The following is a 26,778-nucleotide window of genomic DNA, read 5'->3' on the forward strand; positions in this document are numbered from 1 at the left end:
TGAAGTTGTAATGTTTTATATTCTTTAGAAAGGACGTTATAGATTATTGTTGTAGCTGGCAAAAGAATACAGAAGGCAATGCACTCCTCATTTCTATTCAATACCAAAGCTAAAGCACCAATATGACAAATATTAAACTTTTGATCTCGTGATTTTAGCGTTTAATGACGATGGACAGCCCGTCGCCCACAATGAGCATGCTCAGCTCAATCCTCTGGTCGTTGTGTAGCTTCTTATTCAGAGCATCCAGAGCCTGGGAGGTGAGGTCTTCGGGCGCAGGATTCACAACCTTTCCGCTCCACAGCACCTTTCAAATAAAGCAACAGCAGTGCTGTTTTATTCTGTTCCATCATGCCGTACACCTCTCCACACCACAACATGACAGATCCTGCTTGTGTGTATTGTACGTACGTTGTCAATCGCAATGATGCCCCCTGTTCGTATGAGCTCAAGGGACTTCTCGTAGTATCTGTCATAGTTTAACTTATCGGCATCGATGAACACAAAGTCATATGTTCCAGCTTCCCCGGCTGCTATCAGGTCATCTGATGAAACAGAGATGAAAGTCATGAATGCAAAACATGACTCAGTTCATTTTTTATCAGAACTCATGACTGAGATTTATTTATTATGAAAGCACTTACTCAGTGTCTTCGTGGCTATTTGATGGCGGACGTCTATCTTATTTTCAACTCCCGCCTGAGAAAAGGTTCAAGTGTATGAGAGGTGTGCAGGGATCTTCATTTATCTTTTAAAGAGACTGTTAGGGAAGGCTTAAACAGGAATTGATTTTGCATCTCAATTTGAAACAGTTCCCTGAGAAGACACTTTTTTTACTCTCCAGCCAGCAGCATTTTGTGAAGTCTTACTGACGGAGTAGCCGTGCAGGGTGAACAGTGTGCTGTCTGCTGCACAATTTTTCTCTGACAGAAGCAAACTTCAATCTTACTCTCAAAATACCAAATGCAAGTGCCAGGTTGTGTAATGGCACATGTACCGAGTTAAGATTAAAGGTTTCGTGAACAAATCCTACCTTTTACAGTATCTTCTTTTATCTTGTAGACAATTTGAGTCATGCTGTTCAGAAAGACATTTTCTCACCTCTTTAAAAAACGGTGTGGCAATGTCCACGTAGGTGCCTTCTATTTCACAAGCTACCACTCTTCCATTCTCTGACATGGCCAAAGCCATGCTCAGTGCATTGTACCCTGTGTACATCCCTGCAGAAAAAACATCATGTTAACTCAAACAATAATTCGATTTTTTTTCTAGAAAAGAAAAGCCATGCAACCGAATGCCTATTTCTAAAATGGAATCAAAACATTACTGATGAAATATGAATACTGCAAAATTCAAAGCCGTGAGACACCTCTTTAAAATTCCCAGTAGGCAATTTCAGGTTGTGTAATTTCAAAAGCTTTTAAATACATTTTTATTTTCTGCTTTAAGCACTTGAAATACTTTATTGAAATAAATTCAACTGACATTTTTCAGACCTAAGAAAATGTATTGAAGTAAAACATCTCTGTCCTGTCAGGTTATGTTTTGTCAGTTACAATCAGATTGATGCCTTTCAGAGTAAAACATGTTGTGCTAGAAAGTAAGCAGTATTTTATTTTCAACATTATGTATTCTGCTCTGGTTTCCGTTTTTGCTTCGTCTTCTATTTGATCTCACATAATCTCACCAATTTCAATCGTTTTCGTTGCATTTATCAGTCTCATGAGATTTGCCATGAACTGGGCTTGTTCACTGGCAACCATCATGATACTCCATTGGTCTTCAAGAGTTCTCTGAAATAACAAGATCAAAAAAATGCACACATCAATAAATATTCTGATTTAATGAATCGACAAGATATCTTGGTACTCCTCATTTGCTGTGTATTCTTTTAAAATGTATTGTTTTATAGAAAGGGAAGATAATATAATCTAGATGGGACACAAAATACAACTGAAAATATGCAATTCTAAGCAAGTATGTCTGCAGCTATACTTTTAAAAAGTATCCAGTCCCAAAGTTTGATGCAAAGTTTAGAAGCAACAACTTCAAAGCCACAATCATCTTTAGTTTTTAGCCTGGAGCTCCAGATGACCAACCGGCCTTCGTCTGACCTAAATAACCTGCTGGTGGCTCTTCAGCATGTTGATTCATGTTGGCAGGCACCTGCCCATGCTAAGCTAAAGAGGTGATCAAAAGAATCCTGAACTGAATTTCATAGGGAAAAAATGTAAAGACATCAACTTGGATGTAACAAGGGGGGCTTGACTCAGAGGCCCGAGCAGCATCATACTGAAACACCTCTCAACAATGCAGGAGCGTCTCACTAAAACAAGCGACAAAATAATTACAATGCAAGTTATGAAATGAGTGCTTGATTTATTTTCTCCATCTCAGCATGAGGCACTAGCATGCGAGTACTCGCTGGTTCTCTTACCAGTCTGAGTTTGGTGAGAACAGGGTGCTCCCTCAGAGAGTTGTTGACAACGTACTGCAGCACAGGATCGTCCTTCCCTCCGCTGTGGCTCTTCCCTATCAAGGCAGACTTTCCCACACCTGACCGACAAGAAACAGAACAGCAACCACCACTTAACTACCAATCCAATAAATCCCTGTCATCTGCCAGATTATACACAAAACCATCATATCATACCTGTTAGCACAACAGCAAGTCCAATGCAACAAATCATTTTGATACCTGTAGCCATTTTGGGGGGTTGGCTCAGTGCTTTGTTAAAGAAAGGTTGAACAGCTCAAGAGTAAAGCCACTGAATCTCTGTGTCTGTCCTATTTGTACAATACTGTCTGTTTGTTTTGCTTCACCTTTGAGTGGGAGTCTCAACTTATTGATTTTTCAGGTATATTGTGAAAGTAGGAACGTTTCTGTAAGATAGACAACAATATGTTTGTATCAAAAAGTTAGTCTTAACGTATTACTGAAAAAAATACAAGATTAAATCACTGCATATTACAGCAGAGTCCCAAGACAAAGCTCCTCTTTTATTAAAAAGTACAAACACTGACTTCTTTTTGTATCCTGAAGCTGTGAAACTCAAAATACTGCCGATCAATCAGTTACTTTCTAATTCAAACAAACACACTTTGGACTGTTTCATCTGTGTTTGTTGTTCAGTCTGCCTGAATGTGCACTATTACTCAGCACTGTGTATCACTGCAATTCATTTGTAAAAATTTGTACTTTTGTGTATTTCACAAGATAAAATCCTCACTGTGTAAATTCCGGTGTGAGTAGTTTTAAATTGCTGTCAGCTGAAGGAATCAAGACTCTCTTTTAGCGTTCATAAAAGCTTTCGAGTATCCAACAAGAGTCCCATGATTCTGAAGGCAACATTTACCCTGGCAGACCGTTGAGTACAAGTCTAGGGCACAGACAGAACTGAGGTTATGTCACTGAACAGTTTTCCCACTGTCGTACAGTACTGCCTCTTAGTGGTAGAAGGGTTGATTGCTTTATTTCCTTGTTCAATGATGAGAGTGAATTTACAGGAGTTTTGTCCAGTATTTTTCTGAACTCCGTTTGTAATTAAATGTGCTCGCACAAAGACCTCCTTACTCTGACAGTTTGTGGCGTTCCACAGCAAAGCATATCGAGCAATAAAGAAGAATGCAGTCCGTTTCAGAGCTCATATGATCCCTGTGCTCCCAGACATCACAGTTTTTGTTTGTGAGTGATCAAGAAGCAAAGAAAGACTTGTTATTAATAAACAAGCTAAGTAATAGTGTTTGATTTCAATTCAAACCAGATTTGTAGCGTATGATTTAAATTGTACAAATGTATTCTCATTATACACTCAAGATCTTCATCATCGCTATTATGTTTTGCTTATTTTGTAAAAGTTTGTAAAAAAAAAAGGTTTGATGAAATCTTAGGTGAAGAGGTAACAATTTGGCACCAAAATATGGTTTGTGCTACCTTGTCATTTGCTGGTGCTTTCATTATTTCAAGTGTTCACTGTTGAAATGATTTTAGTGTTCAAATACAAAAAGAGGCCTTAAAGAGAGACTACGACCGGTAGGTAGCATGACGTGGCTAACGTTAGCTGCTGTGTAGCTGACATCCATTGATTAGCTGACTTGATGAGTATTCTCTGCTTGTGATTATACTGTTTGACAAATTCATGGTACCATTTATGGTGCCAGCTATGCTTTCATAGACACTGCTTATGTTTGATATATATATATATATATAGAAACTGGACACACAGCTGCAGAGGGAGAGGTCAACGTGGGCACTTTATCTTGTCAAATTGCCAGCAACAGTGGCAATGAAGAGCCAGCGAAGTGAGCGGAGTGGCCATACTGACCTAAAAGCAGAACTTAGCAACTCAAATGTGAGTGTGGCAGACTTTAAAATAATAATTATTTAAGAATTGAATCATGTTTTTCGGTGGTTTACAGGAAGCACTTCCTTCTTTCAAAAGTGATCTTTTAAAAATAAAAAAAAATAAAAATGTTCTTTGAGCTTATCTGTAAAGTAGGCAAAGCTTAATGAGCACAATGTTTTGCAGAGCAAGACTGCTGGAGTGTTTTCATGAGCCACACTTTAGATCATGTCGTCTCGCAACTTCAAAACGGGAACAGGGAGAGACGGTAGCCAGGAATGTTCAAAAAGGGATTTTGGGGATGTGAGTGGGATGTGAGGTCTCTCCAAGGACACAGAGCTTCCTCTGTCTTTTCTCGAATTAAGAATGCACAGATGCAAACAAAAACATGCCGCCAACAACAACGCCTCAATTAAATTAGCTGTGACATGGACTGTCTTTAAAAGAAAATGTTGAAGTTGTGATGAGGAAAGGAAGGGGATCTCTCAGAGTCTGCACACAGGACCTGGCGGTGAAAATGAGATGCCGTGTTTTCCCACCCACCCCTCTCTCTCCCGTTCTCCCACTCTCTCCAGCTGCTTCAGGCCTCTGCTTATGTGACGCTAATTGTTTCTGCTACTTGTGCCAAGTACCTACTCTTCCCCAGCACATTCTACAGACAGGCCCGGGTCCCTCAGCTGCTTTTTGTGTCTGTTTAAGGAATGAAAAAATGTGTGCTGATGGTGAGCGAGCACACCACTGTTCTTTCCCCCCCCCCCCGGCCGTGACTGTCAGAGTGCCACAATGATACACATTCACAAACTCTCAGAGGTAGAAAAAAAAGTATGTGGTAGGGACACATACAACTGCTAATATGAAACAAAATAATTCAAGAGGTTCCTGTTTTGATGCATTTAGCGCGTGGGAGGAAAGACATCTGAAAAAAGCCTTTGCAAACCATGCACAGAAGATATATATCTATGGAGTAGATTTAAAACCAGGCCTGTCTTAAAACTCATGTGACGGTCTATATTTTGTTTTTCAAGCATTATCTAGAAAGAAAAAAAACTCCTGAGACAAGTCCACAGAAAGTGTTTAGGCCTTTTAGCACTTGTGAGTTCATTCAAACTGCATGTCAATGTATTTAGTTGTTTAGTACCTAAACGTGAACAGCAAGTGGCAGTGTTGTTTAGCTAATCCACAGTCTTTTTCTATGCACACACAGGCTGGTGGCACAAAGAGAGCCGGGCCTTCACTCCGCTGTCTGCGAAGTAATATCACTTTCCTCTTGTTGAATTGACCTGTGACACCGTCACAGAGTACAGAGAGCGGCACATATTGACATGCTTGTAATGCCACATGGCTGTTACATCCTCCGTTTGTTTATGACGGGGAGGCTGCTTGTGATGCACTCTAATAACAGCAGTCAGTTCGGCACCGTGTCAGCAGGCAGATAAGCGCGCATGAATATTAAGTGATGCTAATCACAATGGAGAGACCCACGTCAAAACGACTGGCAGACGTTTCTCGGCATTCAATTGACGTCCTCAGATTTGTCCTCCGTTTGACAGCAGCGTCTCCCAACATGACATGCCTGTTTAAAGCTTCCGGAGGAGGCTCGCACAACGTGCACACGCACCAGCACCCACCATTAGAGATGCACTGACACTGATTTTACTCAAACTGGGCCACCGTGCTGCTGTGCAAGACCCGAACGAGTGTTTCTCGACATACACGCACACACACAGACAAAGAGCATGGGTTTATGTAGGCCACTTGGAGAGTTGCAGAATGAGGATATAGCAAAAATATTCCCCCAAACTGCTTTTCAATCATGGAAATCTGGATTTATTGCTGCAGTATTAAACTACAATGTATTTTGGAGCATGAATGTCGAGGATAAGTCCTTCAATTCATTATCCTCCTCTCTTTGTGTATTCAAGCCGTACAGAACAAAACAGAGGATCTGCTTCAGAAAAAAAAAGAGAAATGAATGGCAGGTGTGGTTGTTTGACTTTCAAATCACCTAGGCATCTTTTCTATTAACCTGGCGTGTAAATAAATACATAATTCAATTTCCATGGAGTCACACAATAAGTTGACAGTCCTCAAAAAGATCAAACAGGCTGCTTCAGGGCACGTGAGCCACAGTGAAAAAAAAACCTTGGCTATATGAAAGGTGTTGACACCGTGAGCAAGCCACAAGAAGAGACAAATGTCATATCCTCAGAAACAATTACCACTGGTTCTTAAGCCAGCAGGTCTGCTAGCTATATCATTGTGTACACGGTAGAGCTGCTCCCACAACACCTCACAGTGGTTGTCAGTCAGTTTCACAGGAAAAAATGCTTCGTCTTTGTGGCAGTACTGAATACTCATATATGTAACTGCCCTATTCCCCTTTAACAATGTACTTCCTCCAGTCTTTCGTGTGCGGAAAGTCACATTTTTATTTGCTCATCTCCACAAAGACAAACTCAATCTCTGCCTGAGTTCGTGTCCAGAGTCACTTCATCCTCCCTTCCTATTAGTCTCACTCTCATCTGACTGCCGTGTCCCATTGTGATCGCACTTGAGGCTCTAATGATAATGTTATAACCCAGACCAATTTGCCATGGCAATCAGACTCGCTTAATTGAGTTGATTAGAAGCCCTCTGTCTGAGATGACCCCTCCGGACTTGGTAAAAGGGAACAGAGAGAGACGGAGGATGCGGTTGCAGGGATGGCCGGTTTCTTCAGGCATCCCATCACTGTGCAGGAGACACATGGGATATGACTGTTTGGAGGCATGAGCAGACACGTGTGTGTGTGTGTGTGTGTGTGTGTGTGTGTGTGTGTGTGTGTGTGTGTGTGTGTGTGTGTGTGTGTGTGTGTGTGTGTGTGTGTGTGTGTGTGTGGGGGGGGGGGGGGGGGGTGTGTGAGAGACAATTCTTCATGTGTGGGGTGTTGGGAGATGTCGTGTTGGGAGAACAGGCCTTCAGGGGGGTGTAAAGAAGGAGAGGGGTGGGACAGTGGCGCTGACGGGGGATGGGTGGGTGGGGGGGGGGGGGGGATCTTGGCTTGGGCTTCGAAATCACAACACTGCCTCTGTAATAGACCCGGACACAGACCACATCTGAAGTTAATCCAATCAGGGAGAAGCATGGCGCTCCCATCCGCTGAAGACACACAAACATAAGGTCAAGAGCAGCTTGTATTAGCGCGATGATGTCAGGGAGAAGTGCTGTAGTTAATTGACTTTCAGCATGTTTAAAAGGCTAAGAGAGATGGGGAGATGAAGGAAAGCAGAGGGTTTGCAGCAGGTCCAAGAAAGACAGATGTAAAACGAAGGCCAAATTAGTCGGCGCTTTATTAGCTGCTTGAAATCAACATTTCTGAGTAATTTTGACCATTTTACTGTTTGAGTGTGGCAGGTTATTTAGAGCAGTTGGCTACTCTTTTGCTTGTGACCCCTTAATGCAAACCGATGCGGCCTACTTCCAAGCCTTCATGGCTAATGCTGTATATCAAACCTCAATACTCTTGCTACCGAACAGTTTGTCTACTTAGTATTTATTTTTTTTAAAGTACCCAAAGCTTCAAATGTCTGGTCAGATTTGTTGTCGTCTTTGCTTATTCTTTGGTAATGTAGTTCTAGATCTAAATCAAAAAGTTTCTATTGAAGTAAAGTTCTTGTACAGCCACTTGTGTTTCAAACATTTGACCTTTGAGAAGTGGGGCTCCTTTCGTTAAATAAAACATCGGTTTGTATTCCTCAAAGTATAGTATCATTTTAGTATTTGTACCAAAACTCAGGTACTGTATGGGAATGGACTCATCACCATATCTCAAAAGAAATAGTAAAATATCGGAAACAAAGTCAAAAAAATGAAAAATTATTTTGTGAAGGAGAATTCTTGTGATGTGTGTGCTTGTGGAAGTTTGTAACCGCTGATTTAGAGAAATGACAACACAGAGAGACAGGAAAAAGTGTTGTATGCTCAGTCGCCTGCCCTGTTGTATTTTATTTACATAACTGAAAGTGAACAGAATAATTCAGCATATAACTGAGAGCTGCAAGCATCCATCTCACCAGTGTCATTTTGCTGAGGGTGCTTTGGTTCATTCACCTCTGCATAATCCTCATACATGCCTCATGACATCCTGCTACAACCAAAAGTACATCAACAGAGTTACCCATCTACATGTGGAAATGAGTATAACAATGGGGGACAACCGTGGCAGGGCTTCACTGAGAATTGTTTCATTTTCAGTAAAACAGGACACACTAATAAGGGACACAGAGCACAGTGCCGTAATATCTGGGGATGGAAAGCAAATGTGCTTTTGAGAGCAAAGCATACTGGTCCCTTTCATAGGCGACTTGGTTCCACCCATGATCGAATGCAACATTCTAAAAGGACTATTTACTCTTTTCATTTCCTCTTGTGTATTGCAGACGAAGGAGCGTGTGGCTTGCTGTATGAAAACAGGGCCTGGCCTAATGTTGCATGAAGACCATGGTGAATTCATATTGATGGGAAAGCAGCCTCTGAAGCCCAGCAGCCATGATTTTTTCATAAGCCACCGGGAACAAGAAGTCAGTCAGCTGACAGGTGCTAACGTCGCCAATTGTGCCGTGGATAAAAGATGGGACACGGAGAAAAGAGGGGGAGAGAGACAGAGAAAGAGAAAGCGAAGGCAACAACTGGCTCCTCTTTTCTAAGCACTTCTGTGTGTGCTGCGTTGTGTGTGCTCCCTGCACCCTGTTCCCCCTTCTATAGCTGGAGAGGATTTTACGGAAGAGACTGTGTAAACACCAGAATGCATGTCAAATATGATGAGTCTTGATAGCTGTAAAACATACCCAAGGACTGCTCCTCACTTATTATCTACAACCAGAGCCCCGGAGCTATGTCTGCATCCTTCTGCCTTCCCTCCACGCATGTCGCGCCACAAGTCCCTCTCTGGAAAGCATTGATTATTTTGGCATGAGCCAGGGAGAAAGAGAGGTGTGATTCCTTTTGTGTTTCCTCGCGGAAAAAAAAATCAGCAAAAATAAATATTTTTGTGAGCATGGTACAGCCACAAGAAAAATATGAGCACATTGGGGAAGAAATAAAGATGATGGATTTGCTAGCTGACGCGTGCGTATGCTTGTGTGCCTTGTGTGTGTGTGTGTGTGTGTGTATGTGTGTGTGTGTGTGTGTGTGTGTGTGTTACGGCTCTGCAGAGTTTTTGGCTGCTACAATTGGTGCATTGTTGTTGTTCATGTGCATGTCGTTTTCTGAACTGTACATCTACAATAGTATTATCCGTATGTAATTGTGCGTATCTGTTTGTGTGAGTGTGTGTGTGTGTGTGTGTGTGTGTGTGTGAGGGTGTGTGTGTGAAAGAAGCAGAACGAGCTTGTGCTGGAGAGAGCGACCGAAGCTGCAGGCAGTGTGAGGCTCCAGGGATCCACTTGGGATTGCAGGCAGAGGGACTGATAAGGCAGCGAACCATTCATCAGGCCAAATGAAGGCAGTAAATGTGACTGGAGGAACCCAGGCATCGCCCCAGGATGGCAGTCGGCCTCTCAGTGGAGACCTGTGACTAACACATGTGAGCAGGCATGCATGCACATACATACACACACACAAATAGCTGAAGACTGGGGAAAGACGGCAGGATGAATGACTGGGAGGAGGTGTTGTATTCAGCAGAGGAGGGGGATAGAAGTAAATCGGACCTCCAGGAGCAGAGGCCCCATCTCCTCAGAGCTACACCCAGCAACTCAGGCTTCTGTCTGGGGTACACGTGGCCCGCTCCACTCAGAAAACATCCATCAGACAGATATTACTGTAATCCAGAGGTGATACATTAGCTTGGGTGCCAGGGGGACAGTGTGTGCTGGTGATGGATACGTCTTGAGCTCCCTGCCGTCATCACAGGGGCCTCTCAGAGAGAGAACTGCTGCAGCTCAGCTCAGCCCGGCTAACACTTTCCTACTTTATGTCATTGTTTGAATTTATTCCAAAGTAATGCTCTTTGTATTTTATTCTTAATCACACTACCCAGAGGATGGAGACATATTTCCACCAAAAGAAAGTACCACGAAGTTGCACACTTATGAAAGCAATACATTACTTAAGCACTTAGGCCAGCCAAAGAGGAGCGATGAAGCTACTTTAGAGTGTTGCTGGTGTGTTTATAAGACTATATTAGTGTCTCACTGGTGCTTTGATAGAGCTTGTACCATCAATTTGCACAAAGACTCTATCTTTGCTTACATAAATCCCGCCTCGGGGTTATTATGAATCAGATTTATTTGCTCCGCTTATGTTTATTATTGTGTTTTATGGTTTATATTCTGTGTTAAACGCCATCAATAGGACTGCAGAGCATGTGCGTCTCATCCTGCAAGGGATGAAAATGGTTTATGGAGCTGTGAGTGCCAATAAACAGGCAGCCACAGCCTTTCGGATGCACATCTTTAATGTTTTATGCATGATGAACTCAATAGTTTAGCACAGGTTCAAGGCCAAATGGTAAGCGCTGACAGGACTTCCCGAAGGCAGCTACGCACTGCAGGCACAGGACGGCGATTGAGCTGTGTGCTTGAGTGGGGATCATGCCATATTTTGTTGATCTGTCTGTATGTGTACCTGCCAAATGGACAGAGTGAAGCAACCCACAAAGGAGAGGCCAACATCTCCTCCACCTCCATGTGTCCATTAGTGATCTGGTCATCTGGACACAGTCATTCTGATGTCTTCTTGGACCAATAAAGAGGTGTAGTATGGCAACTGTCTCAAACAAGATGAAAAAAGACAGTCCACCAAGGACACAGCAGGATAGATTGATGATTTCACCAAAGCAGCGTACAGTCACATGCTCTCTTCAAAATGTCCTGTAGCGGTCAACAATAGGACAATAAAGGCAACCAGTGTGGGACTTTCTTTTAATCGATCACTGATCAATTGTTCATGATATCGACCATTTGAAATAAGCGACTGTGCTGCTTGCTGTTGAAATGTTTCCCCTGCTGTTGTGCTGGATGCAGGGCTAACCGGTCAAATACGTACGGTGGAATAATTTGTCACTTGGAGCTGCTAAAATTGACCAAAGGAAAGCAAACAAAGCAGATCATTAGAACCATTGTTTGTACTGAACATTCTTGTTTTCTCCACCAATCTCACAATAACCCTGTCAACATGGTACTGATAATATTTATGTGATAGCAAAATGATAAGTAATGGTATTTATAAATGCTTTGTTATTTTCTTAAGCTGTCCACCTCAATTTAAATAAAATGTGTATAATTATAATGACATTTAATACATTTTAGAACTTCATTTCATTCACATTTCTTGGACAATTTGATTAAACGATTATGGACTAATTGTTGTAATGGAAGCATCCTTTTTGCATTTATACACTTCTGCAGACAGGATGGCTGATTATTTAGGGATTACAAAGAACCCCATGTCTCTTAGATAATGAGTAACTTACGAATAACCCATCAAGATAAATCAAAGAGCTAAAAAGACAAAGTTGTGCTAGAAAGAGAATATGCACCAATCAAATGCATATCTCAACTTTCTACTGATCAACAAAGCGTTAATATGAAAAAAATAATAATGTTTTTTTCACCATCAATAACGCTATTAGTTACAGCTCATTCATATGTTATTAAGCATGCATCATTAGAATGCCGCACCATGTAAGCAAAAGCACTAAAACAAACGAAATAAAATGTACCAATTCTCAGAATCTCAGTCGAGATCTCTTTCCAAACATTTACCAACAATCATATGTCATGCACTAACGGGACATAGCTTCAAGATGTTTATCGCTTCAAGGCCAGGTGAGAACGATCGGCTCAATCACGATTCACAGACCCAGATTTCACAAAGTTTATGTGCCAGGTGTAAATGAGAGAATGTGTGGATATCCTCGTGTTTCCACCCGAGCGCCTGTCTCTGCTGTGAGTGAGTCTTTGATAGCTGTTACACTGTGAGACAGACAGGCCTGTGCCGAGACGATGGCATCAAAAAGTCGACGATTGACAGCTACTGACAGCCATCTTCCTCCTAAACACACTTCAGGTCCCCTGCGCTCCCTCTCCTCCCCCCCCCCCCCCATCTCTGTCTTTTTTCCCTCTGTCGGGGGAAATTGAGGAGACTCAGAGATAAAGAGAGGGATGTCGTAAACTGGCACCTGTCATCATGTTTTGTTTTGGTCAGGGCACAGAGAACATTCTTAAAGTTTTAAAAGACATTTTGAAGGATTTAGTACTTTCACAGATACACTTTGAATCTCCAGGTGATGCACGCAGTCCCTCACACTGTTTTTTTTGGGCATAAGCCTACGCATAAGGTAATGGTTAACCAGATATGTATGTGTGCGAGTAGTCTTTTGAGCTCAAAGGCTGACAATTTTCCATGTGAGTAATCAAACAGTAATCCATTTTTTAACATTAATTTGGCTAAATATGCGATGACAAAGTATTTGCTGGAGATATTTAGCCCTCTTAGTTTTGTTTTCCAATACAATGTCACCTCAACGTGAACTGCTGTCACCAAGACGCCTGACATGAAACACAAAGAAACTGAGTTTTTTGGCAGATATGCACATGCACGCACGCACCACTCACACATCGTACGATGCACATTCGGTTTCACACACATTTGCGTGCCGCGCCTCTGCAAACACACAGATAAACATGCACGCACCTGGATTTCTCAGGTTGTTGCTGTGTTTCATCAGCTCCACTCGGAGCCAGTAATTCTTCGCCATATTCAACCTGTGGAGCCATTATCTCCTGGCACACTTATCCTCCTCTAAATGATTTCTCTTCATCTTCTGCAAGTCACCTAATCAAAGTTGAAAGCTTAATGCCATTCAGACGTCCCACTGCTTTCAACCGCATTCACTGTCATTGTGAAAATGAATGGCGGCAGCTGAGAACTCAGATGTTCTTTCAGATCGTGACGGAGTGTCTCTTAATGTGTCTTGTGATCTGGCTGCCTTTGACTGAAGGCCTCGGCTGGGGACTCGACTAATCACGTTACACATCTTACACATTACATTTGGTTTCTATATCTGCCCTGCGTCTCCCCTTTTTCACCTGCTCTCTGTCTCAAGAGCCGACGTGTTGCTCGTCGAGATCATTAGTGTTGAAAAGAGCACCGACAGAAGGGAAGTATAAAGTTTCACTCAACTTGACCCGGTGGCCTCTTCGTGATATGACAGAACATTGGCTCCAAGGAGGAATTGTCAGATTCCTCATTGGACAGAGGAGGAGGGGGAGGACTTGGGCTCAATATCTTTCTACGCTGGAAACCCGGCATGGATGTTCACAAATGTTTCTGGATTGTTACGTGTCAGCGTGGATCGTTTGTGTTTTTGCAGAGCTAACTCAAAAAAAGAAAAGTGTCTTTCCTTGTTTCTGGAGTGTTCCATAAATAAAATGATATTATACTGAAGCAAGTAATCTCAATATAAACTCAGTGTGACACCTAATTAGTTTTTGAGGGCGACGTTTTTTTTTGTTGGGTAGAGGTGTTGATGTTCCTCAGCACAGCTCTGTGAGTTTCTCTTTGGGTTGTCACTGCCGTAGTAACTTCTGCTCCGGGAAAATTTATTTAGAGACTTTTTATTGAAAGAACCTATCACCAGCTGTATTTTCCAGAGTTATCTTCCAGATGTGCCATCATGAGGACGGGATGACATCTCCATCGCACCCCTAATCCGCAGCCGTCTGCTGGGTGTATTTGCTGAGGTTTTATGTGTTTACAGAGAATGTAATTACCTCTTTCAGACATGCAGCTGTTAGAAAAACAGATTTTATGGATCATGGCCATTGCCAAAAAAATGTAAGCTCCCTGTGCTTAATTTGTCAATTATTAAATCATAATTACATTTTCTTTAAAGCCATTAGCAACATGGGGTTTAGCAATCATTTTGTGTTGGGCCACTAACTTTTTTTCTGTGCTTTTCACAAAGAAAAATCATTGAAACCTCAATGATGTGTCCGTAATCTTTCCCCTAATTTAGCGAACAGAGCGCAGAAATGATTCATGGCAGATGAGGGCATACTTCATAATTAGATTACAGCTTGATGGACTAGAATGTATTAATTATGAAGACACACACACACAGAGCTTTTAATGCAATTTTTCTCCACACTTCCTCTTTACCCTCCGACCTCATTGCCACATTGCTCACTCATCTGTAGTCAGCTGCTGGGTCGAGTTACCAAGTTGTGGAAACACATTGTTACATCAAATTATGCACAAGCACGGACAGGCCATCCGCTAAGTGATGGCCACAATATGCATTTGCCTTTAAAACTTAAAGGGGGAGTTTAATTTATCGAGGGTGTCACATGGCAGGAGTGAGTAATTGTTCCCAACACCCCTGTGGACCTCAGTGGTTAATGTATTCCAGGGCCCTAGGGGGAGCTGTCAGGAAGAGGACACCCTCACTGCTGCACTGCTCACTGGCCATGTTGGATGGTGCAGGATTCAAGCTTCTCAATGTACAACCACAAATCACTCTCTGAGGGTATGTAATTGTGCTAAATCCCTTCCCTGGTTTTCTTAATTTCTGCAGCTCTGCATCATTACGAAGTTGTCGATTTTGTTCTCGCTGTAGTTTCTTCGAGATACTTACTCCTGCTTGATAGGCACAACAATTTCTAGATGGTTTTACACCCCAAAATGATACACAGACAGCTGGCGAAGTTCAAGTAGTTTCTTTCAGAAAGGGAAGCTATTATAGATTTGCTGTTGGTTTTGAAGTCTGAGCCATCAAACATTTGTTTTTATCACTGGAGAAGACCATTGTTTTGTTGACTTCCTTTCTGCTGTTCAGAGTGAAGTTCTGGTAAATTGTCGTTTCTTGTCTGAGCAGCTGTTGACACCCGGGTCAAACTGTGCTTACAAGCAGGTCTGCTTTTCAGCTTGGTGCTCAACAAAGAAGTTCAGCAATGACTTCTTTATGTTTTTGCAGCTTTACCATGTTTGGCTGGCCACCAATCATTTATGATGATCAAGCGTTTTGTTATGTAGCTGTCGTTTAAAAAAAAAAAAAAAGTTCAAAGATGCTGTAATCTGTATTTTTATGTTGATGCCGTGTCACCCAGAGACAAATCCACATCGGTTTGGTAGCTGACACATTTAGCAAATTTCTGATGAACAGAGTGGATCATGTAGCTGCTTAAGATCCAGACATTTCCATCAGGAGTTTGTGGAGAGCGAAGCTAAAGCTAAAATAAGAGTGAAAGTTAGACTTACATCCAGTTTGTGACCAGAAACACAATTTCAAATTAATGTTAATGTTGCTCTGTGTGATTTGCATGCCGCATCAACTTAAAAGGTGATAATATGTCAGTGTGGTGTTGACAGCTTGTTCCACTGCCTCCAAGCAGCCAAAAAAGCAATTATTTTACAGCTATTTGACTGTTGTTTTCATTATTTTTAAGAATGTTTATGTCTATCTACAGTGGATCTGCAATGACATAGACATAGATAGTGAGAAACAAGCTTTAGTAAAAACACACATAAATCAAGCTCCATCGTGATATAGTCCTACTGCATAGGAGCTCCTTTTGAATCGCACAGTAAACATGAGGCTATGTCCATTAAGTTACTGAACGATCAGTCGTCATGAGTTGACGGAGTTTAGAACAGGGTGTGGGGGCATTTGTCTGGAAACACTGGAACCGCTCTCACAGGGTTCAAGCAAAGTGTGACTTTAATTTCCAGACTTCACAGTACCCATGAGTACAGCTTGAAGACAAATCAGAGGCCTTGCTCTTTTAAACAGCACTGATAATAACTGTGCCTTTTGCATTCATGACAAATCTCCCATTATCTAGTGACTCGGTCTCGGTGACTTACGCCTCGCTCTAATTCCCATCACCGGGAACACTGTACCCTTATTAAGGGAAACAATAAGCCACTTGTCAGCGCAGCAACAAACAAAATATGAGGAAGCATCTGCCTGGTACAGAGGAACTCATGACTTGTGGCGGAAAAAGCTCTCCTCCTCCCTCCTTCTGTCAGCCCTCCCTAGCCTCACCCCTCCCCTTGTGTCAGCCCTCCCTGTGACCTCCTGGAAGGTGTGGTGGCAGGGTGGCAGCGGTGGTGTGGAGGCAAATAAACAACAGAGTAAATCTCATCATCAGGGGATAAGTCGGAAATTGAATTTAGCTTCCTCCACAGGGGGCAGGGTTTGCACGTGCTGCAGTTTGGGGATATGTGTGAGATGCACAGTTGGGAGTTAGGAGAGAGGTGGTTGGGTGGAGGGGGACACCCACTCTTTCTTGTCTTCCACCCCCAAATAGAAGCCCTACTCCTGAGCCGTAAACCTGTCACAGAGATATGTCTCTGTCGATGATGGCATCCGAATTCTTTTTTTTTTCCCCAACCGCCCATGTGCTGGGCTGTTATCTCCTTCCTCCCTGCTATGTCTCCCTGCTCTTTAAGACAAAGGGTAATAAAGCTATAAATTCTGTGGTCGGCGGAAGGTATGGACATTCTGTCTGGGAGACGCTGTAAGAACTGCCATAAAGCACCCTCAAAGTCATAGCTGAAGATTTACAGTTATTTAACATCCTCCTCTTGCCCTAAATCACAGTGATAAGAGAATGAAGTGATGGCTATAGGTTCTTTGTCCTTAGTCTATTGATTTTCTTCGCCCCTCAGAAGGATCCTGAACATTATAATTATTGAGCCCTGCAGTTTGATGCAGGTTTACAGAGTGGGAGAGGCGCCCTCAGTTCGATTCTAACACAGTTAAAACAAAAGGCACCCGTTTTTCAATTTGGTAATGGGCTTCCAATTATGCTTCATTTACCTTGTTTGGCCAGAAAAAGGTTTATCAAGGCCTCTGTGCTATAAACAGCTTCTTTGTGCTGTGACAAAACCTAAGTAACGGCTCTCTTTATCTTTAAGGCAGGGCCCTGCTTCTTCAGCGATTCTTCAGCTGTATGAATGGGACTTTTTGTGACACATTTGTTTCATTAAGAACATGTCTCCCGTGGTTAGTCATTTTCTCGATACACTGATCTGTCACGTCTCGAAAGCATTTCTGTTAGATAACAATCAAGATCTACTGATATGTGCCACTGTTCATCCCCACATTATGAAAGCTTTATCCTCTGTTTAAACTGTTTGCTTGAACACAGAAAATATAACCGTGTGTGTGTGTGTGTGTCTGTGTGTGTGTTTCAGATACTTTGTCACCAAAAACATGGCCTTCTCCTTCTGAGGCGTGGAGGCGAGTGTCATTTGCTCTCCCAGTAGAAAAGCTCTCATCACCCACGAACAAGGCATCTGAAACAGTCGGTCGTAATCGTGTATCTTCTAGATTGATCTCAGAGCAGAATTCGGCTGCTGAATTATGTCTCCTGCGGTAATGAATAACCAAAACACGTGTACATGTGATATGACTTCATTTCAAAAACGGGTGTGAGTCTATTCAGGGGGTTTGTTTGTGCAGTATGTGAGCGTGTACTGTATGTTCATATGTATATTTGAACATGCTTGACATTAAGATGGCATTTATGTCATTTGGGACAATGGATCTACCCAAACTGACATTTTACTTTCAACATTTATTTAATTTTGTAAACATTTTTTAAACCAACCCTAATATTACCTGCTGAACAGAGTAACACATTCTCCCAGTTAGGAAGTCATGTTGACTTTGGCTTAGTAGCGAAACAAAGCAGAGGTACAGGTTTTATGTTTATTGTGATGGACGATGTGATTTATTGTCTGCTGGATGTGTAAATAAGCAACCGAGGGCTGTGTAAAATGATATCATGTAAATGTTGTTAACCGCTTGCTCTGCTATGTGAAGGTGGCTAAAAATCTGAAATCACTCAATGCAGGTTTATGGTCTGGTGAAATGTATGCAACTAAAACTACTTGATTATGGTTAGAGAAAGTCGAAGACTGTCGGTAAGAGATGAAAGGTGCAGCCTCGGGTGTCATAGTCAGACCTTTTTCTAATAGCTAACTTGATTTATTACCTCAGCAAACATTTGTAAACACGAGTTTACGGTCTCAACTGTTAGTTTCAAGTCTTCTTCAATACAGCATGATGTTCATTTCGTTAATTATGGTGCCGTTTGGAGTAAAATAGACAATAAAGCAGGATAGGGTGTGGCTACAGTACCTTGTGATTGACAGGTCACTACCACTCCACTGTCCGGTCTGGGAGTTATCCGTGTTGTCGTCTTGCAATCTTTGCCTAAAAGCCTAAAAATGTCTTCTTCAGCTTTAGGTTGTACTTAGATTCACCCCTCATTCAGTTCCAAAAAGTCAAGATGGCAGTGGCCAAAAAGAAGTGGTGAATTCTGTAGTTTTTCTGGTGTGGACACTCTCATACTGGCAAATACACTGCCACAAGTATGAACACATAGCTACACTCTCCCTTTCTTTTTCCCCACACACGCAGAAACACAAACACACACACACACTCTCCTACACACACATTCACACAAGCCCCTCAGGCGCAACAGAGGGCCACAGCCCCACTTACCACTGCCTGACAGTTGGCTTCTTAACAAAGACACAGGGAATATAATTAAATCATTTACCTTTGATACCCAGCCAGCTTTGTAATTAATTGATTCAAACAGGGTGTGCAGGAATTACCTTCACCAAGAGACGAGGAAGGAAGAAAAAAAAGTTGTTTTGTATTCTTTGTGGACAAAACCCAACGCTGTGCCCTCCCTTTCTTCCTCCCGCGTCCACCTTGCTGCAGCAGTGTCCTCAGAGACGGGGAGTAAAGGAGTTAAGTGCTTCTCTAGTTGAAATAATGACCCCCGCGCTGATGTTTAGGCCTCATCAGCCAGAGTGCCTCAGGCCAGATCAGTCTGAGGCAGGAGGACAGGCTTTGCTTACACATCCCTCTCATTTGGTCTGACCTTTGCAGTGGCTGTGATGTGGGGAGGCGATTGCTGTCAACGTCATCAGTGTCACACAGCACCAGAAATAGCCTCTGTGTAGATCAGCTACCTTTGGAAGAGCGGGGCATAATGAACACTTACACGGATACAGGTTATGATGTAAAACCCAAATAACATGTCAAATGTTGCAATTCTTTCCAGAGAGCAAACCTTAGGAATCAGACTTTGACACAAGCACTAGCGTGTTGTGATGACTCAAATAGGGCTTTGTTGGTACGAATAAGTCTTTTTTTCTCAGCGTACTTTGTGCTGTCTGTTAGTTGTTTGCCTTGGGTGTGTTTTTGCTGAAATGATTATCAACTTTTTGCACTGGATCTGAGTCAGAGTACCTCTGTAGCAAGATGCTCAGAGGGCAGCCTGAAGCTAATTCTTCAGTGTCGTCTTTTTTTGCCTCTCCAAGAACATCAAGCATTTGAATCAATGAGCCTTCATCAACGATCTAATTCTTTACCCTTCCATATCGCTTAGCTACTGCACTGCCAGTCAAGTAGAAAAAAAAAAATACAGCAGTGTTGTTCTCTTTCTCTTTTTTTCCCCTCTGGGTTAGTAAATTACTGCCAGTGCAAAGTTAAAAGCATCTGAAAACCACTTCTGTAAATTATTGACGATGAATTGTAATGAATCACACAGACGTGTGAGAAGTTTGATTTATAATTTGGGGCTGACGGCGAGAGGATATATGGCCCCGAGAGCTGCCGGGAGGATATGGTTGGCTCCATCGTTGCATTCATCATTATTTACTGAAGCCATTTTTTTTTAATCTGTACCACTATTACGTCTTGTACTGTTCTACACATAATAGGACCATGTGCTGCTTCTTGACTGTCTTTGCCATGAGAAGGTACCGAGCAGAAACAACCTAGAGATCTCTACACAAGATGTTTTTTAAAAAAATAATGATTTTCTATGTTTGATTGCAGTTGAACTTTAATAGCTACATAGAAAAGTACGCACTCTTCCACCCAAGCCTCCAATTCAAGATATTGCATTGATCAGATGGTTAAGAACTAGAGCTTTCATGTCCTGTGGCCATGAGCAGACCAAGGGAAGTCATGTGGTGACAGTATTTACATCCCTCTGAGATCTAAAGGGCATTTACCCAAACCATATGCTGCCTTGATAATGGTTAGTGATATTTCTGTGAACTCACCCAACAATTAACGAGGGAGAAATGGGGCTGGCGTTAACCTCCGGGTATCCCTCTCCCCGAGCCTCTTCTCTCCCTCTGCCTGCCCTTCTCCCTGCTCCCTTCATCCAACTCTCTCCATCCTCGCATCCCCCACCTCCATCCCTCTCCTTCCCTGTGCTTGGGGTCCAGTTGAAGTGATTTATCTCAGCGTGAGAAGACTTGCGATGACGCCGAGACAGGACGCCCCGGGCCCTTGGCATTGAACGCTTCAATGGCGTTTGCATGAAGTTCACGGCCCCGGAGCCACGATAAATGTCAAGTGCAACAAACGTCCTGTAAATAAGATAGAGCTCTGCCAAAGCCGCAGTCTGCTTATTGACTAGCAGAGCAGAATGGGGTGTCTGTGTCTGTGTGTGTGTGTGAGAGTATGCGCTTGTGTGTTAATGTAAAAACCCAACCGTATCCTCTCTCAAAATAAAAAGCAACAAATCTTGGATTTCATAGATGCAGGCTATACTCTCAGAGCAGTTATGAGCTTTCCTCTGCAGAGGTTTTATTCGACAGCTATGTAAAAGTGAGGAAATGTTGAAGGTGAAGACCATTATAGATATGTCATCACAAGTGTGTTCTGCACATTTTTACACACAAAATCTGTCTTGCTTCAATATACAGACACAGGATGTTATTTTATTTTGTATCGCATCGCATAGAAAGCTGCTGGAAGACATGTTGTCTCCTCCTTTGTCAGGGTTACCTAGTGGCCACTTCAAAACGTAATTTGCTACCTTTCACTTGATGTGCAAAAACTATATATTTGTTACAGAAACAACTCCAATTTGAGGTCATGCTCAGTGCTGCCACCCTAAGGATCCCAGTTGGATTAAATGTAAAATGATAAAATGATGTATAAAAACCCGGACATGCATTAAGATTACAAAAACATAGCGTTGTAAATAAAGAAGCTTCTGAGCTGTGCTATTTGTTGAACAATGACGTGACAAATCCAGTCCAGAACAGTCTACAAACAACAGGAGCTGTATCTGCCTCAGTATAGTTCAGGACACACATACTTGTGCCTCATGCTCATCCTTTCTACACCAGCACTCATGGCCTGAGGCCAACACACACATGTTTCTAAAACACACACCATGGCTGTTCCTTTATTCAATAATGTCTGTCCACACATCCACCCAGTGTGTGTGTGTGTGTGTGTGTGTGTGTGTGTGTGTGTGTGTGTGTGTGTGTGTGTGTGTGTGTGTGTGTGTGTGTGTGTGTGTGTGTGTGTGTGTGTGTGTGTGTGTAGGTGTAGGTGTGTGTGTGTGTGTGTGTGGATAGCAGGGCCGAGAGGATCGGTGGTTCGATCCCCAGCTCCGCTGGTCACATGTCGATGTATCCTTGAGCAATACACTTAACCCCAAAATTGCTCCTGTAGCTGTGCCTACGGTATATAAATGTGACTTACAATCTGAATTGTATTTGGATAAAAGCTTCTAAATGACTAAATGACTGTAATATAATGTGCGTGCGTGCGTGGAATACCTTAATTTTTAAAGTATAGTCTAAAAAGATGAAAAGGTGCCTTTATTTAAAATTCTAAAATGACATTTGAGGACTTGGCGAAGTCATCGTAGGACTCAAGTGTATACTTCAAAGTATCGTTTTATTTGATCAACCTCTCCTACTTCAGGAATTTCCCTGTTGGTTGAAAATGAGGAGCAGAGCAGGAACAGGGCTCCACGTTATTAGACTTATCTGGGGAAGTACAGTCCTGCATATATCTCCTCCGCCGGTGTCATCCCGAGTTGATAAATTGCATTTCCTGTCAGTGGAGGACGCTGAAGGTTACAGCTGGGATTAAAAAGAACAAAACAACCTTCCAACTGGAATGGTGACACATTCTACCTGCTGGAGCCCTTCAAGTCATTCTGATCATTCAGAAGAGCATATGAACTCTTCATGAATCCACCAGAGGTCCTTAAATATGGATGTAATGACAGCTTTTAACATGTTTGAGACTTTCCACATGAGTGAGTGCATCCAAACACGGGGACATGTGCTCACGCACTTACATCTGACATAAAGCATGCAGCAATATGCAAACATTTGCCTACATATACACTCAGCTGATTAAACAGGCGCATAAATTATTGTACCCTGTCATTTTTTCTTTTTTTTGTAATATAAAGGCACTGGGTTGTTCCTCCCTCTATTGAAGTGACTCGCAAACATCACCAGCAGCCCTCGGAGTTGGTTCGGCACAGAGAGCGCGGCCTGCTGTAAATTCAGCCCTCAGCAGTGACCATAAGCATGCGTTTGTTCACCAGCTCCATGACACACTGAGGCAATTTATGAGCCTCTGGCTGCAGGCTGATTAGAGCAGTGCTTGTAAAATGCATTTTGGCATGTATGCAGGGCTTTACTGGAGCTCCCTCTGTCACACATCACCCATTCATCACTATGAGAATAAGAGAGGCGAAACAAGAGCCGCAGAGGGTGGTGGTGTCAGTGTGGAGGGAATGCGTTAAAAGCCTCCATTTTGGAAATGCTTTCCCTTAAACTGTATCTATTATTTTCTATTAACTTCACTGTCTTTCTTGTTCAGTTTCAAATAATGTGAATACATATGTTTTATAGCCCTCCACAATATCAATATTTCCCACTCTGTATGAATCCTCTCGTTGAAATCACATCTCTTCCTCTCGCACAACAAATACTCTGCAGCTCTTTGCAACCAGACAGCACAACATGTGCAGCCATTTCCTGGCCAAAACATGTCTGAGCTTCTCAGGAAGTATCCATGAGCTCTGCTGTCACCCAACTTTCAGCATGATTTGTGAAAGCGCCGTCTGACCATAACAATTGCATTAACAAGCGCAGGAAGGCCCTGCCTGTCATGCTCTGCTGATACCAGGCGAGATCTTTATTAAATTACAATTACAAGACGGCAAATCCTCTCTTTGTTTCACCTCATGGACTGCACTTGGACACGTGCCACTGTCACATGAGCACAGGGTGAGTCATTTTTCAGGAACGGGTCTTTACCCTTCTGGCGTCGTGTCCTCCACAGCATCAAACCTGCTGGGAGAACAAGCACACGCTTTGTCGAAGACAATTTGATTTGAAAGAGAAGCAAAGTCATTTTCTCAGTCTAAACCGTATGTCTGTGATACCTTTGTCTTGTAAGCTATACTCATATTCACAGATAGTTTCACTTTTGGCCACCTTCACTGGTTAGTTAGGTAAATGTGAATGCTACAAGACACGGCAGACTTTTTGACGTATTATAGCAGGAAAAAAACGCCGCTGTAATTAAAAACATTAATGATGACTGCATTCCATTCAGGTGAGGTAATTCCAGGGTCCTGGTATCGTACACGCTGGCTCACTGGGACACTTGATGGAACCAAGGTGTCATTAATGTTATTAGTAACACCTGTGTGTTTCCTGCTGACAAGTCCAAATGTCTGCTGTGAAGAATGTTTATTTCACAAGGCTACCAGCATGCTTCTATGCCTGGTTCTTCTAAAGAGTGAAATTGTGCACATCGCACAGACAAAGGGAGGACAAATAAACCAGTGTTGTGATAAGAACCAATTAAATGTGGGCAAAATCTAGCCCTCACAATCTCCCGCTGATTAAATTATTGAACATGAATGAAAATAGGTGGTATCTGGCTGCCTTTAGGCCAGTTGCTTAAAGCTAGCTGGCTACTTATCATCTTCAGGCCTTTAAAACCGAGATATTCTGCAATGAAATAGTTTCATCAATAATGCAACATTGTACTTCTAGTATAAAGTGTTATAGGTGTTTGTTTGGTTAAATTGGGGCGTGCGTCGGAAGAGATTGGAGTGTTACTGACATAACACTGGAGGGGGCTTGACCATTTGCTTAATCCCGCCCCTTGAACGTAAACTGGCCAATCACCCGCTCTGCTCCACAGACTCTCAGGCAAGAGTTTCCGATTTTTGTCATTTTTATGCAGATTTGGTGAATTTCAAACTAATCGTGGTTGCGCGTTGTGTAATAGTGATACTCGTTACGCTGAGAGGTTGGACTGAGATATGCGTTTCTAAAATGTTATGTTTCTACATAAAAACCTGTGGACCGAACATTAGAGTACATCAGCAGATCATTAACCAACATTAGCATTTCTATGCTATGCAAGCTGCTGAAGGTGTACTGAATGTACACACATGCTGCTTCTGCTTTTAATGATTGGAACAGTGAATGAAGATACCCGGCTTTACAGGAACAGTGTTGTTTCTTTATGTCATTGTTTTCTGTCTCGATGACCAGATGATGTGGCGGTTCACTTTTACACTCTGATCTGTAGGCTTTGGCTTCTTTCTTTAGATTCTGCTGAATCAGTTTGACATCCTGGATACATCCTTAAAAGTTTGCTTCTCTCTGAAATCACTTTTGTGTTTTTCCAAAAATTTGATATTTATTCAGTGATTGCCATTAGTGACAGTGTAGGCTTCATGGTTACTCTGACAGCTTCATGGACCACCAGCGGGGGGCAGGGCATAGCAAAGGGTCACTTAGCCACTGATGCAACACATCTGTAAAGCAAACAAGACGCACTCATTAGGGACAAACAGGCAAAGCTCTTGGGTTGTGGGGATGTTAAATAGAAGCTAGGCCATGTTTTAAAATGTCCCCACAGTAGTGTAATGTCCCGCAGCATAACAGAAGTTTAAATATGTTTTACTTTGTAGGCAAAAGAAGCTAGCATCTTAATAGCTTGCTGAGAGTTTCAATATTCCTGACATATTAATATTGTTTATATTTCCGAAATGTAATTTTTAATAGCTGATTTTTTTTTCACACAAATTGATACAGATTAAAAATATATATCTAAAAAAAAATTTAATTCTCACAGCAGTGTAGTCCCTTAAAAATGTTGTTCCCTTACAACAAAACCACAGAGAAACGAAATATATTTGAGAACGTAGAGACACTCTTCCGAGCTAGACTTTGAAGTGTTCATCAGCAATATTGTCAAGCAAGTTCACTAGGAAGAAAATAAACAATTACTCTGACCAAACCACCTCAGTGCATTAGCGTTATTTATGACCCTAGTGTAAATATAAATTGAGGTGAATAGGAAATGAAGCCCTCTCTAGGGTGTCATTCTAGTCATGCTGGCAAGCAGTAATTCTCAGATGCTGAAAACAATACAGTCTGCATATGATAATGCTTCGGGGGGATAAAATATGCCTTACACTCGGCATGTGTGTGGTGGGCTGAGGCAATCACAGATGCAGAGAAGCAGAAAGCGCTCCGGAAGGATCAATAAAGTGCATAGAATTTGGGATTGATGATGACGTCGTATTGATCAATTAGGAGCTGACGGTTTAAAGCACTTAGAGGTGCCAATGGGTATTATAACTATATCAGAGCTCAGACAGAATTACTGGGCAAACTACAGCATTTCACTTTGACAATTACTGTCGCACCTTTTCAGAGGCTGATTAGTGTAGACAAAGACAAAGTGAGTGTGATGCAGCACTGTCTGTTGACGGAGAAAGTCGCTTTGCTTTCAGAAAATTTGATTTTTTTTTGTCGCTTAGTCAAATTTGTTCAAATCGTATTAGTCCATAAAATCTGTCTCTCTTTGCTACTATCTTAAACATCAAACATGCATGTCAAGTATGTAATAATAAGCCGATGTTGCGTCAAATGCCGACCTCGAATTCTGCTCTGTGATGCTTTGTACATTTCCACTCATCTTCAAGAACATACCTATGCCTGAGAGAAGGCCAGAATGAGATAGACAAAGATAAAAACCCTACTCCTGTGACTTCTCAGGGGGAATGGAGTCATTTAGTAGATTTCTCTCCATGCGCCCATCACTCAAACCGAGCTGCTTTCACCATACCGCTGATAATCATACATATTCTATGCGCCCGAGCACCATAAATCTCTGTCCCTGTTTCATCCCTCCGTCATTCATCAATCACGCAGGGAGCAGGATGAAACACCGCCTGCTGGAAAATATATCATATTAGTACCTGTGATGTTTACCAAGATAATGTGAGACAACAGCAGAGGGTGAAATATAGCACCACTGCATTCCTTAAATTAAAACCACTCCTCCTCCCCTTCAGACCACCCTCTGCCATGTGTCCGTACCCTTCTCTCACCTTGATACATCACTAACTTTTGAAACGTTTTGATGTGCAGATGATGTGCTGTCTTGAATATGCATGTGACGTATTGCCAACAAGGTTGCAAAACCTGTGCAGTACATAAAGATGAGATGATATGAAATCAATCAAAATCTGGAGAACGTTGTACTCAAAGCAACAGCAACTACTGTGTTGGTAGATGCATGACATGTGTTTGAAGCTTTAAAACACTTCTGTTCTTAAAGCAC

At 42.2% G+C, this 26,778-nt stretch overlaps 1 protein-coding gene across 1 annotated transcript; it reads right to left on the bottom strand.

The window, feature by feature from the left end:
- Positions 1-6: 6 nt before the first annotated feature.
- On the bottom strand, positions 7-26,555 carry comtd1 (catechol-O-methyltransferase domain containing 1; the record flags this gene model as incomplete). Its single annotated transcript, XM_079280131.1, has 8 exons — positions 7-307; positions 412-545; positions 645-699; positions 1,102-1,220; positions 1,688-1,793; positions 2,438-2,556; positions 23,442-23,474; positions 26,546-26,555. The coding sequence occupies 8 exons, from the start codon at positions 26,553-26,555 to the stop codon at positions 155-157; spliced, it is 729 nt and encodes a 242-aa protein (XP_079136257.1). The 3' UTR covers positions 7-154.
- Between the last annotated feature and the right edge of the window lie 223 nt (positions 26,556-26,778).

Source organism: Melanostigma gelatinosum, assembly GCF_949748355.1.
Source record: "Melanostigma gelatinosum genome assembly, chromosome: 12".
In the NCBI taxonomy this organism is placed as follows: Eukaryota; Metazoa; Chordata; class Actinopteri; order Perciformes; family Zoarcidae; genus Melanostigma; species Melanostigma gelatinosum.